Source organism: Semicossyphus pulcher, unplaced genomic scaffold (assembly GCF_022749685.1).
Source record: "Semicossyphus pulcher isolate SPU_LCO1_2020_fin unplaced genomic scaffold, fSemPul1.0.p SCAF_6, whole genome shotgun sequence".
Lineage (NCBI taxonomy): Eukaryota > Metazoa > Chordata > Actinopteri > Labriformes > Labridae > Semicossyphus > Semicossyphus pulcher.
In genome coordinates, this window is record NW_027211737.1 from 15,225,489 (window position 1) to 15,240,593 (window position 15,105).

A 15,105-nucleotide genomic window follows, 5' to 3' on the forward strand; every position below is an offset into this window, starting at 1 on the left:
AATTTTATTAATTTAAAAATAATGATCTCTCGCCTCACGTCGGCATCCTGCTCACCCTGCCTCAGTAACAACCTGCTCACTATACATTATCCCTAACATAAAGGCCTTATAGCGTGGTAAAAACTTTGATTTTGTTCTTTCCACTTGGAAATTTTTAATTTGAATAGAGTTGATAGATGAGCAATATAACTAGAAAAGTTTTGGTTAACTTAGCTGTATAACAGAAAACCAATTACTATTTTTGAGATCTAAACTTTCTGCAATTAAAAGTTGGTGCAAACAGAATCATTGCTCCTATAAGAAAGTTAATTAGGGGAAAAAGTCATATGCTCTGGAAACAAATACACTGTATACATAAATGTAATTTATCGACAATTGAAAAGAACCTTATTCATATAATCAATTCTTATGGAACACTATAAAACTGTAATTCAATTTGTGGTTACTGCGGCCTTATCTTCCTCCAAAGTGAAACTTTAGCTTCATTTGGGGAAAAACAGTGTGAGCGCTCTTTCATTATCTCCCAAAATGTGAACTCCAGTTAAAAAGGGACATCTTCTGCCTTTGGCTGCATATTTGGGCTGCTGCAGACATATTCACAGCTTGCTACTTCTAAATGTGGAGTAGACCCAGGCGAACCTCGGATGCACCCTCTGAAAATTAAGGAGCACGGGAAAAAAAAAATCAGCGCAAGATGAAAACTCAGCTGCTGTGATGAATCAAAGTAAATTGGGAACATGTGCAAGTCAGTGAGTGGTAATTTACAGGCCGTCTGATTTTGCACCTTCAGGTTCCGACATCTTAAGAAAATCTCGCTCCTGTCTGGAGTACATCATTTAATGCAAATGTGTAAAGTTTAAAATTCAATTCCAGGTCCAAAGTATCCTCCTCAGTCACATTTGTGTCAGGAGCAGTGACACGACGGAGTCCCGTAGAGGGCCATAAACACATAATTATAGTGATGCAACCATTCCCTGGTAACATCCATTTAATAATCAATACAGACCCAGCTAATCGATAGCATTGATTGAGAGACTTTGGCCCTAATAGTGCTATGATCTCATTGCCAATTAAGTAATCAATACCTATTCAACAGTCTGGTGATAGAACAGAATGAACACATTAATTTACAGGTTAATGTTTGTGTGTGTGAGTGTGTGTGTCTGCGTGTACACACACATGCTTGCTTCTGCATGTTACATGGAAACAGCCATGTTGCATGGATGTGTATGAGACCATTACGCATCATAGACAGAAGACAGCTGTATCAAAGCAGGAGAAAGGCCCAGGGCAACACGGAACAATCTGTTCCAAAGGTCCCTTCAGAAACCTTCTCATCACGTACACACACACACACACACACACACACACACACACGCACGCACCATAAGGATGTGCCTTTCAACCACATAAAAAGAAAAGAGAACATCCAAGCAGCACCCTGGACATTTCACACAATTTCTATCTATTTCTGTCTTTAGGCTCTGGTGAGGCATCAGTCACAGGCAGAAGAACAGAACACGACGGGTGGAAAGAAAGGAACATAAATGCACACACAGACTACACCTATAGGAGCCAACCAACACTGACGATGGGAAAAATGGTGATCCAAAACAAAATCCATATCCTTTCTCCCTTTAAGGATGATGAAAATCAAAGTGAGGAATAAATACATATAAAAAAAGGGGGCTAGGTCCAGAGATGTCTAGCATTATCTCTTTCTTCTCTGCCTCTCACTTCAAAGACGGGATATGAAGAATTTACAGCAGTGAATCTTTAAAGCACTCATGAGATGTACTCCAATCGCTGCTGCAGGCGAGACAGACAGAGCTGGAGTCCTACTATCATCACGACGCAAGCGGTCGCTATCATCTGGCAGTCAAATGTCAAAAAGGAAGCTAATGAAATGACAATAGCTTGATCCTTAAGTAAACTCCTATTATTGCGTTTGATTGTGTTCCACCTTCTCTGACTTCTCTCTTTCTACTCATGAATGTGTTTCTGCAATTTTCCTTCCCTGGCACAAGCCTTCAATCGGTCCCTCTCCACGACTTTGCGCAGACAGCTGAATGATGGGCAGAAAACTAGACAATAGGACGGATTTAAAAACAGAGCAAAAGGCTGTAGTCTGACATGCCACTAGTAGTCACAACAGTCTAGCCTTTGATTCTTCTGGGTGAACAGCAGGGCAACTTTCGAACAAAGAAAACCGAAGCAGGTCTTTTTTTCACGTATAGCTGATTGGAAAGGACAGGATAATAAGAAAAAACATGTAGACAGGCGTGCAGAAATGAACACACCGGTCAGTTATACTCACCAGAACTGTGACAACTCGCAGCACCACACCTCTCATGTTATTTTCCAATTTCCTGTCTGTCAGCGTGCCGTTCAAGCCGTGGACGGGGTCCCACGTAGCCAGCTGCAAATAGCACACAAACACAGAGAACACTTAGAGCTGGGGACATTGGGAGAGGATTTCTTAGCGATAAATTGCAGAGAAGAAAAGAGGCAAATAAACATTTAGAACATACACAAATATGAACTATTGATTATTTAGCAAAGTCAAAGTACAACTGAGAGTTTGTAACGTTTCTAACAGTCTGAACGCAGCTTGTGTTTGGCGTCTAGGCTCCGACCTCATCACTCCTCCCAGATTCATTTTGCATGAAGAAATTCGAGGAGTGATGAGATAATTTCTTAAACCCCCCTAGCCAGACACTGCAGGTGTATGCTGGGGTGGTGGAGACAGAAAATCTTGCTGGTTGAATAGACCGCCAAATTGGGGGGAGGTGCTTGTCAGGTGTCTGTGGAGAGTAATGCGTGTCAAGTATGAAACCAGTGCCTGGCTGAACTAGCTCGCAGGCGTAGCCCCACTTGTATTGCTAAAGGACGTGGTTTGGCGTGTGCTGTAAACGCTCCATGATAGACTCTGTCATCACCTGGTTTGGTAATCTTACACTGGGAGACAAGGACAGTTTGCAACATATTTTTAAAGTGGCAAGTAAAATCATTGGCATTAAACTACTCCAACTGCCCATCTTCTGCAAGAGAGCAACCTCTCAGGCTCGAGACGACTTACAGTGTCCTTGTCATCCTCTATACGGTGAATTTGAGCTCCTACCTCCTAGACGGAGAGTTAGATGACTAAAGGCCAGGTGTTTTATCGCTCAGGCCATCAAACTGCTACGTTCTAATGAGGATCAAATTGATGAAGCAGTTTCCCTTTTTATAATGATGACTGATGATGGTTTTAATGATGGTTTTACATTCTCCAGGCGTCCTGTTGTCGCTTGATGTAGTTGTGCATCAGGTATCTGTATGTTTTATACTCTAATCCGGCTGTAAGGCAAATTTCCCCTCCGAGATAATGAAGTTGAAGTGGAAGCTTTAAAATGCAAATTTAGGTCTAGCGACTGAATACTTTCCATACTATGTCATATCCAACTTTTGCACATGTATATATAATTATTTTCCTGCTCTCCCCATAAGATATGCCCCTGGTGCACCGTTTATTGCATCTGCAGAATGATGGGGATTTAATGCATAAGTGATTTATGAATTTAACCAAAACGTCTATGTCTTTCAAATTGCATCACACCCCTCCAGTCTTTTCCGTCAGATCACATTATTTAAGCCTTAACCTTATCCAGTATCGTCATCTGTTTGCTGCCCTCTGCTTTCAATAAATGATTGTTTTCCAGCTTCAAAGATCAAACCAGTTTCCCTGTAGAGAGAGAAGCAGTAGGGAAAAAAATAAAAAAAACACCAGATTTAGCTGTCTGCTATCCAAAGGCAAACAGACATCCACGCACGCACATTGTGATACACACAAACTAGCAAGGCGCGATTTGTGCTTAGAAGAAAACACAAACACAGCAGAGATGCAGAGGGCATGCTGCAGAGGGAAATATGGGATAATCCATTTTTCTAAAGCCTCAAGTTACTGTTGAATGTGCTATTCTCTGCCATTTCTGATCAATTCCCTTTTGGGACCAATACGCTTAGCGAACGTCTTTTTTCACGCCCTGCCATTTAGTCAACATTTCAAATCATGTTAGAAGAATTGTTGACAGGATAGAAGGCAACAGTTTATCTCGCTCGTCTGGTAGAATTTCTAAGCAGAGTCAGGGGCAGCTTTTTGAGGCCCGCAAATCGACTGCTGTTGAACAGTAAAATGAGCGGTCTGAAGAGGACCTACTGGCAGCTTGGAGACAGATACATACACACGTTACATACACCATACATTTGCTGTTTAATTAAAGACCCTTTAAAGCCTTGGTAGACCGTACACAGAAGTGTGAGCAGTGCCAAGTGGGGTCAAACACAGACACTTCCTGCTTTGGTTGAGGCTGCCACTTTGCAGGTCAAAGGTCACCAAATTTGAAATCCTTTGCCATCCAGGGCTAGTGTTTTATTTGGCCTATCACTTGCATAAATTAGAAGTGAACAGGAGATTAATATAGGCCGATAATTGTGCATGTGTGACCGTCTGGATGCAGTTGTGTGGTGGGACAACTATAAGCACTCATATTGCTATGTTGAACTTAAGGAGCCAAGCTGTCGGACTTTTACTTAAGTTGAACTCTAATACTGCACAACTGAAAACACCAGTATAAATGTATAGGGCCTATATAAAGTTATGCCCAGAGAAAGCTATAGATTCCATTATATTTCCCTGCTCAGCCATGGTCCTCCCACACATCAGTATTTTCTCTAATTTACCACATTGTACCCTCTTCTCAGGACTGTGTGGGCTTGCACAGACTGTTTGATTGACATCTCTCTGACTCTTCTTCTAGCTTTGTTGGACCTATGTGGGCAGAAAACACAATTATTACTTTGTCGTATTTTTAGCACATAGACTCCAGTGTCCTCAGATAATTCCCAGGATAGCTACGCCCACCTTCGGAGTGAGCAGAGGTCGAACGAGCCAGGATCTGTGAGACACCTCAGAGGGTGCCCAGGGAGTTTAACTCTCCAAAGTAACCTCATCATAGTAATTATGTATTATTCTAATTATTATTACAACTATATTGAAATTCCCTAATACGCTTATTTTCTGCCTGCACTTATGTAACCCACACAGACACTGCCAGGTGGATTATGTTGCATATTATCCTGTCTTCAGCCTGGAGGGGGAGATGTGGAGCTAGAATCAGAGTCTGACTCGTCTCCCACACACACAAAATCTCCATCCTCTATTTCTGTTCTCTCTCTGTTTTATACCATGCAGAAACAAAGGCATTTGTAGTCTTCTGTTTCTCTTAAGATGAGCCAACTAACCTTCATTTTCGAACACGCTAAAAACTACTGCCGTATTCTCCTCAAGACATTCCCAATGTCAATAACAGCCCTTGATCATAGTGTGTGAATGTGTGTGTACTCTCCTCTCTCTGTTCACTAATGCTGCCTGTATCCCTTCCCGGAAGTCTTTATATGTGCCAATAGCGCCAACAGTCGTAACCTGACAAATATGGGAAATGGGGAGGATGTAAAGTGATAAAAGACACAAAGGACACACAAAACACGCCGGACAGAACACACTTGAGAAGGTAAACGGACTGCACTTATATAGCGACCACTCACAGGTCACACTAATCCCATTCGCACACCGATGGATATGTCACCAGGGGCAGTTTGGGGTTCAGTGTCTTGCACAGGGACACTTGGACACGTAGCGGTCAGGGATCGAAACCACCAACCTTCCGATTGAGAGACGACCGACTCTACCACTGAGCCACAGCTGCTCAGATAACTTAAACAACAAGAGAGGTAAGGAGAGATGGGGATCACAGAGCAGACAAATAAGATACTCATACATGGTGAGCAGAGATGATGAAAGACATTGTAAAAGGTGGATTTACAGCACAGCAGCTGTTCTATGTGATTGTAAAAAGGTGAGTGTGTACAATCACTATAACATTAGCAGTACGGTCAAACACCACTGATGGAGGCTAACAGCACAGGGAAGCCTTCAATTTAAACTTAAACTTTAACACACAGGGAGGAAGTAAATCTGGCCATGTATGCACACACACTGTCCACCAGTGGAAGCGATATATGCATGCTAAGGAAAACTATACTTATACATAAGATCAAATCATAACAAATAGCATATAGCTTAGGTATTTTTCAGCGACAATATTAGATAAGCATGACCTACAGCCTCACAGGGCTGTTAAATTACATAACTCTGACAGGTGTGGATCAGAACACTTGCATGGTGCTGATTATTACAATTACACTGTGACATAAGCTCACAGGAAACAGAAGGGTACAAGAGTGTGTAGCACAGAGGCTCACACACACATCATTGTAAGCACACGGTCACAGAAAAAAACAAGGCAGACATGCAGACACATGGGTGCCACACACACACACACACACACACACATATGCCTGTCTAGTGTTTGGTCTGTCCTTCACTAACAAGCAAGTGACACGCGTGACATGAATGCTAAGGCTGTGCTCAGACTGATTTTGGTTGCATCACGCACATTAGGAGAAACTTCACAGATGCTCTTCTCTCTTATCTCCAACTTGCACACACGCGGTTTGAAAATAATGGTGCTTCACTCTCTACAGGATGTTATTACGGTTATCATGTGTGCTAAAGGGAGGAACTCACCACCTCTCATGATCTCAAGTGATCTCACAGGGAAGCAGATGTAAACAAAACAGAGACCGAGGTGGTGCAAGAACTTCCTGCTCTGCAGAGAGAAAATACAAAAGCAGGATGCTACATAAGTCTGGATGAGAAAATGTGTGGGGAGACGTGGGCAACGCAGGTTATTTTCAGCTAAACTGGTGGTGAGACTTTAACTGCCAGTTTTAATATCTGTCAGCAGTTGTTTGCTAGCACGTTAGCTTAAGGGCGAGAATGTTTAAAACTGTTTCTTGGAAACACTGGCAGTGTCCCGCCTGGGAGGTACAGACGTAATCATCCAGATTTAAAATCCTACATAGCTAACATGTTTGATATCATTTGGGCAGCCACGATGAGTCAGCAAGCAGTTCAGGAGTTTAAAGACAGGAACTGAAAAGCCCTCACATTGACCCCTGGGCCGATTCAGGGTCACGGGGGGGCTGGAGCCAATCCCAGCTGTCATTGGGCAAGAGGCAGGGTTACACTGGTTGCCAGTCAATCACAGACACAGACAACCATTCACGCTCATATAAACGGGCAATTTTAGAGTCACCAATGTACCCAAAGGTCATGCCTTTGGACTGTGGGAGGAAGACCCGAGGGAACCATTGCATGCACATGGAGAACATGCAAACTCCAAGGCCCGCTATGCCCTTCTAGCTCTGAGGCGACAGCATCATAACCGCACCACCATGCAGCCCCTTGAGTAAGCAAGTTTAAGAATAGGTTTAAACAAACAAACAAACAATTTAAAGTATTTGTTATGGATCAGTTTAGTTTGGAGAGAGAGAGAGAGAGAAATGTGGTGACACCAGACTTCAGTGGGACCAGTGAGAGTGACGATAATGAAGCATGACAAATGCAAATCAAATGGAGTTAGGGAGTTTTGTGTGTTCCCCTATCAGCCTGTTCAGTTGTTTACTTGGTTGTTTACTTGATTGGGCCTTTTGATAGTTTGGCTTATTTGCAGCAAAGCCCTGAGGAAAGGTAGCGTAGGTAAGTGAACAAATGCAAACCTGCCAAAGCACACTATTCCAGGCTTACTGAGCTGTTTAGCTGTGCGGTACTGGGCCTGAGTCATTTTAAAGTACACGGATAAGATGTACAGATCCTGACCGAGGAACAAAATCAAAACAGTTTTGTTGTATTTGTGTTTCCTGTACTCAGAAGACAAGAATTGCCTTCTGTTGTCACTTTACCCTTAAGCAAGGCATTTTTTATTGATTCCTGTGGATCGTGTCAACAAAACAAGAGTTTCTTAAAAGACTTGCTGGGAAACTAGTTTGTCTCTAATGCCTTGTGCTCTGGCTATCAGTCAATAATGAAAAAAAAAATGTGTTCTACTTTTTGTTAAGTTGTTAAATCCCTTAACCACAGTGTTCATATTGAAGACAGCACTTTGTGATGGGCGAAAAGAGAAAAGGATATTAAAGGAAATTCCACAGTGGATGTTCTGTAATGGCCTGTAATAAAGGCAGACAGTGCCACATTTCCCACAGTGTTTAAACGCAGGTCAATAAATTGAGGAAAAACACATTAATCAACATTGTCAAGCTCTACAGCAATCACAGAGGATATCAATCAAGGAGAGGCCGGCCCAGTTTGCAACTGAGTAGAAAACACGTGAGTTCTCTCAGTCAGACGGACACACACAGCTGCACACATGACACATTCAAGTCACACAAACTGTTACTCTCCCACTCTCGCTATGCATCGTCCGTAAGACATCGGGGTTAATTAAATGGTATGATTTGATTCAAAATTATTATCTTAATGGCCACACCCCCTTTTTTTGACTGGCAGGTCTTCAGTGATGAGTTACAAAGCACTGGTTTAATGGTCCGTTTGTCTCATACCCTGATGACCAGTCAGCATGGGCTATCCTCTAACAAAGACTTATCCAATTGGGGCCGGGGCCAATTAATTCTATTTGTGTCTGTAAGCTGTGGAAAGACCTGTTGACATCGCTAAATGTGTCGGTAACCCCTTGATGTTTTAAATCCCCTAATTCCATCTGACATCATTTCATCTGATAACATTTCCTTTCTAAAACCAACTTACAAAGTACAAACAGAGGGAGAGAGTGGACATTAAGTCTAAACTCTGCAATATTACAACTAAATTGGCTATGCTACGTTATCTGAATATCAGTATTTCCGCTCTATGCTTATATTGTTCGGCCTTTCATATAACGTAGTAGCCTGTGTGTGTGTGTGGATGTGCACAGATGAGTCGGGAGCTAAAATGGCAGCATAGCTTGCAGAGTGGCCTACTGCCACTGCTTATCTCCACAGCTCCAGATAAGGGCTCATTTCCCCCCGACAGTATGAAATAAATGTGTGTAAGTGTGGGTTTGTGTGTGCATGTTAAGTGAATGACCCACTGTGCTTAGGCTGTAACCATGCAGCTCAGGGTACAAAACGCTATCATTAGCATCCCACAATGCTTTTCTCCCTATTCATCTCACACTTTCCCTTTGTTCCTTTCTTCGCTTCAGTCTGTTTTAGCACTCTGTCCATTCTTACTTTTTAAACCCATGTGCAGACCTCCTTCTTGTTTCTGTAACTCTCTGTGTCTCCCATCTTACCACTATTTTCTCTGCATCAAAATTTGCCAATTTTGTCACACAGATGACATCACCACACAATAGACTGGTGCAAGCACCAATTAAATAATTACATAGGTGTTGAATTGTAAGCAAACCCCTGTTGAGTTGGGAAAATATATTTTTTGCTTGCCAGATACCCCCTTATTCTGTGACTCAAGTATTCTAAAGCCAGCTAGCTAGCTAGTCCTGAAAAACAGAGTTAAGTTCTGTTTACCGCAGGATATATAGTGACTATTACATTGTTTTCACAACACAGTCATTAGCTAACTTCAGCCTCTATTTAGGTATAGCCTACTTGAAATATACTGAAGGTAATTTACGTTGTTCGAGCCACTAATCTTGTAACTACGTTAGCTAGCTAGCTGGTAAAGGTTAACGAGCATGTTAAGCGCAGTCTCAGACTAAAGTCTGTGTTGCAACTTTGGACTTATTGGTGAATTAACCAAAATAATTCCACACCCCTTCTTGGATTCTTCTGAAGTTAGCTCAGAGGTATCTGTGGTTGAGTTTACGCTATTAAGCTGACCACACATTGGGAATTGAGACCAGTATCTTAATTGTTTCAGCTTGTTACAAATTACACTCTTAATATAGATGGAGCATAACCGACTTCTTTGAGCAGCCAGACGCTCATTTGAGTGTCCGATTGGATTTACAAACTGTCAGGAAAATAAACACATACATTCACTGGCACTGGGATAACCTAAGCTAAACTAATGCCACATTACCAATCGTACATTGTGGCACGGTGTCCTGCTGCTTTGCTATGTTAGCTTACTCTCCCTTCCTCCATCAGTGAAAACGTACCAAACGAGCTAAACCGGCACCCCTCTGTTATTAACTTCTCCTGATGCTAGAATTCAATGAATATTAACGTCTGTGAAACCATCAAGAAATACGTTTGGGTATTCCTCTGTTGTCACAATCATCATCTGTGATCGTTTCTGCAGTTATTACAATCATCTCCACTAATGCGATGGCAATATGTAGCATTAGTGAATTGTAGCTTTAATGTTTTATGTGGTTCTCAGGGGGAATCAATGTCGCATCTGTAAGAACCAACAGACATTCAATGAAACATTATGATATAAATAAGTGTTGATTTATTCATATCACTGTCACCAGGAGCAGATGTTGTCATTTTGCAGGAGTGATAAGTGAGATGTGGTAGATCTCACAGCGAAGGCATTATGTTATTTCAACGCGGCATGATGTAAATTCACATTGCTCATTGTCTCCTCCAGTCATCTGGTTTATGTGTTCACTTTTTTCCCTTTTTTTCACCAATATTCCTCCTTTTTTTCCCTCAGTCCTTACGAGAGTTCAGATGGTTCAACCAGTGGTATCATTTATTCACCTGTGCGAACACATCCTGCTTCATAATAGTGTTCCTAAGTACGCAATAAATGTGAAAATGCGATTTGGTGTGGTGAAAAGTACTGAAGGAGGGACGCACATATACACACATTGACTACACATTGAAGCATATCATGTATTTTAGCATTGTTAGGCCATGGTGACCTTATAAGTATCCTCTGTTACTACACATACATAAAACTACTACTGATATACTTCAGTCACCATTCCGCCTCCACTATCATCATGACTGCCTCACACTTACATATATACACACACACCTGCAAACATACACACACCTGCACACACCTCAGACAATTCGATGGATGTGTAACCGCACACATTAAAGAAGCAATTGGACCATCGACCGGTGCTGTGTGGGGGCCAGAGGAGTCATTTACTTTCACAACAACACCCTTTCACTTCATGGACCTCGCCAAACCATCCCACACACACACACGCACACACACACAGGTGGACACAAGCCACACGATCAAACAATAGGTATATCCTTTAGCGCAAATGGCAGAGGATTGTTCCCAGGCCTCATGCATCCCTCACTTTCCCTCCCTGTGGAAAACACATTAAAGCACACTGAGCAGCACACTGTGCACCTTTTTGTCTGAATGTTACATACATGACCGGTAGCGATTCAAAAACGCAATCGATGGCTGGTGACATTTTGAAGCAATGGAGCTGGGAGCAGTGTATACAAGTGACAGAGATTAGCAGCTGCGACAAAATCAATATGCACTGGAAGTTGCAACAAGTAAAAGTATCTGAAAAGTATGTAGAAATGTTGTCAAAAATCTGTCCGACACCGCTTTGAAATTACTGCGGGTAGACAAAAAGGCATCCCGCCATGAAATTGGACTTGGGCAATTGCTGCATTAGCCGCCGCATTTCCTCTCGCCCCACGTCATCGGCTCCACCAGTGGAGGGGGAGATTTGATTTCGGGCTTCCTAATGCAGTGCAATATTGAACCGCTTGTGTAGAATGCTCTTATCTCCTTGTGGTTTTATCTGCTTACTCTTCACCAACAGCTAGGAAGATAAAATATGATTTTTTTTTACCCTCCATTCAGGAACGATCTGTTTTCTCTGCGCTAACCTTGTTTCATCTGCCAAACGCTGGTGTGCTGCTTCCAGCCTCTGTTGCTCTGTAACACTCCTTCTGTCGTCTCTGCCAAACACTCATATGTCTGCCATTGCAGCAAAGAGACAGTAGCCAGGCACGAACACAGACAAGCTGCTGAGCAGTTTCACTTCTCCTGTCTCCCTCTCTCTCCTCCAGCGCCCACCCCTTTTCCTCTTTTTTCTCCCCTGCTGATGAGTAACATGTGTGTCAGTGCAGTCTCTAAACAGCTTGCACACCAAGCCTTCCTTCTGTCCTCTCCCCTCTCGTCCCATCCTTCAATTCCTCTTGCAATTCTTCTCAGCTCACAACCCTTTTCTCTCTCTCCCTGTGTCTGTGCTCTGTCTCTCTCTCTCTCTCTCTCTCTGTCTCCATCATCAAACTGAGAGGGGACAGCTTGTTGCAGCAAGCAGTCCAGGCTGCACTAATATCAGCGCTCTGCACCACCGGCTGCCTAAGCTCCACTTTATAGTCTGTGTGCTCATCCACTCTGCTTCCTCTGAGAAAAGTAGTTCCCTTCCAGGCATAAAGGTATTGTGTTGTATTCTGCTGCGCTGTGCTTTGCAAATTAAAGCAACTCGATTTGCTTAAGTCCTGTCCTTTTGACTCACTTGTTTTATGTATTTGTTTGAAATGACTAGTTCGATGAAATAATACAATATACGTAGAAACGTGTGCCCCACTACAATCATTTGACTTTGGTAATAAGACTACTACCTGGAAAGCAATTATATTTGAAATAGCCACTTAAGGCAGAGCTCTGCCCAACAACATAGTTCCCTAATAGAATTGGATTTCACAAAAAACAATTACAACAACAAGGGAAATATTGCCGGCAAATGACTGATAATCTTTGTAATATGTAAGCCAGTAATGTAAAAGGAAACATGGTCAATTAGAAAAGGCTGTTTTTTGTTTTATTCTTAAACACACGGGGGAAATAATTGGCAATTTCAAAAGAACATTTTCAAACTCCGGGGAACAGCGTGGTTACACTCTTCGCCTCCCCCTCCCACACACGCACAAACACGGTTACTATTAAGGCGAGTAAACACGTGGTAAAGGGTAGAATTAAAAAAGAGGTGTGATGCGAGTCGAAAGCCTCCTTCCACCTCACACGCTGCGAAGCTGCTATTTTGTGACATTGTTGTCACTAAAATATGTCACGTCTGACTACCTGCTCATTTCACTAAATTACAGGAGACTGGCGTCATTTGTGTGCGTTCGGAGCACACTGTCTGTCTCTGACTGAATGTGCACACACACTCAAGGACTCAGAGAAGATGGGAATAAGAGACACCTTCTGTCGCACAGTGAGAGAAGTACGACTGAAAAATACATTCTAACACAGTGCTGTGGATAATTTTATCTATGATCTAAATAACTGAGAAGTAACGAACAAAAAGAAATGACATCTATCGAAGCAATGACCTGACCTGCATGATCTTTGGTCTCTCCACTTATAATAGCGACAAAGGTGTTTGAATCATGTTCTACAGCTGTGATTGAACTAACTGTGACATGTATTGTAAACCTGATTGTATTGTGTATATTGTGAGGGTCTTTTGTGCTCTAACATCAGTGTGTTTGACTTAATAGACCTTGATAAAGTCACTTAACATGAATGAAAAATAATATTTTCACATTAACAGAACTGTCTTCAGATACAACTGAATATAAGCTTATATGTCTAAACACTCGTGGACATTAGAGAACCTATTTTACACTCATCAGCACATTATTGTTCAGCGAGCTTCTACATTATGTATAAAAAAACTTTGCAGACAGCTTTTGATGTTCTCCCTTTGTCTCTGCACGTTGACTCGTAACAGCACCTGTCGGCTGGATAGTATCTCAATATAAATCTGGACTTGGAAGCTCACATGAAGATTTCTGGCCACTTCAGAATGCCCTCGTGTGATTTCTGATGAACCACTGGATCAGATGATTTCCCTGATTGTGCTGACCAATCCTCACTGGTAATTCGGGGTTAAAAATCCACCCATACTGTTTGAAGGTAAATGAAATCATCATACTTTTGGTCGATGATATATAAAATGGTTTAAAATTACAACTTGTGTGTGAGCTGTGTTTGATGAACATCATGAACATAAAGCTCATTCTAGCTCAGGGGTCGCCAACCTTTTTTTTATCTGACATCTGAAAAGCTGCCAAGAGCTACTTGCATCACATCGCTGTAATTGCTGGTGGCGCCTCATGTTGATTCTTTTGACTGAGACGTCCCACGTTTCCACTCCCCGTGGAAATAGCATGTTTTCTGCTTTTTCTTGGCATGCCCACCTTCTCTGTCCATCATAAATCTGGCTAACCAGTATAACAGCACTGAACTCCTCACTTTAGCTCAACTAGCGTCGGCATAACTGACCCGACCTGTCGAGGGGCACCGCTTTTTATTGACAGCTGATAGGCCTATCCTATTATTTTGTATTAAAGGGAGTGGGACATCTGTGTGTTTGATTGAATTGAAGTGGGAAGAGGCGTTCAAGTTGCATTTATTGTCATCTGATTTTTTGTACAGAGTCTCTGAACCTCTTGGTGAACTACTAAGATCCAGGCTGCGAGTTACCTGTTGCAGACCCCTGTTCTAGCTACTGAAGAATGTTGCTAAATTTCTGATTTTCATTTCCATCTAAAACTGTCACTTAAGCGTGTTTAGCTCAGTTGGTAGAGAGGGCGCCCCATGTACAGAGGCTACAGTCCTCAACGCACTGATGACTCCCGATCTGCCGATAATTTGGTGCATGTCTCCCCTCCACACTTCCCCGTCTCTCTTCCGTTGTCCGATCAAATAAAGGCAGAAAAGCCTCCCAAACAATTTGTCATTAAAGCTCCTGTGAGGAACTTTAAGTTTGTGTTGATTTTGGTGCCCCCTGTGGACAAAGCCGAACCTCTTATCTCTTTTGTTTTGTCCTGTACATAGTAAATAATCCCATCCTGCTTTCTTTAACAGTCATATGTATCACTCACTTTAAATGTTTACCCTGGAAAATGTAAACAAAGGCAGCGTGCAGTTAATCGCTTCGTATGACACCTACCCCCCGCCAGCAGCTTCAGGCAATAAAAACAACTATATAGAAATAATCAATCTTGTTGTGATGGTCTGGTTTGCTTTTGTAGCTCATATAGAGTCATCAGAATTAATTTCATACTATTTCATAACTGGTGAAAAACTCCTCACAGGAGCTTTAAAGAAAAACAAACTGTCACTTAAAAAGAAGGCTTGGCATTAGTCATGGAAGGCGACAGTGACTCTCAAACTGTGGGGAACTATGTTTTGACGTCCGACAACCCAGACTCATTTTGGGGTGGCACAGTACACAAACGCGTCGCCCTGGTGAG

General features: G+C 42.3%; 1 protein-coding gene across 1 annotated transcript in view; it reads right to left on the reverse strand.

The window, feature by feature from the left end:
* grid2 (glutamate receptor, ionotropic, delta 2) overlaps positions 1-15,105 on the reverse strand; it is a 514,857-nt gene that overhangs the window by 123,256 nt on the left and 376,496 nt on the right. Inside the window, exon 9 of the mRNA XM_069682887.1 lies at positions 2,318-2,419. Coding sequence (XP_069538988.1) covers positions 2,318-2,419 — 102 coding nt within the window. The remainder of the gene's footprint in view (positions 1-2,317; positions 2,420-15,105) is intronic.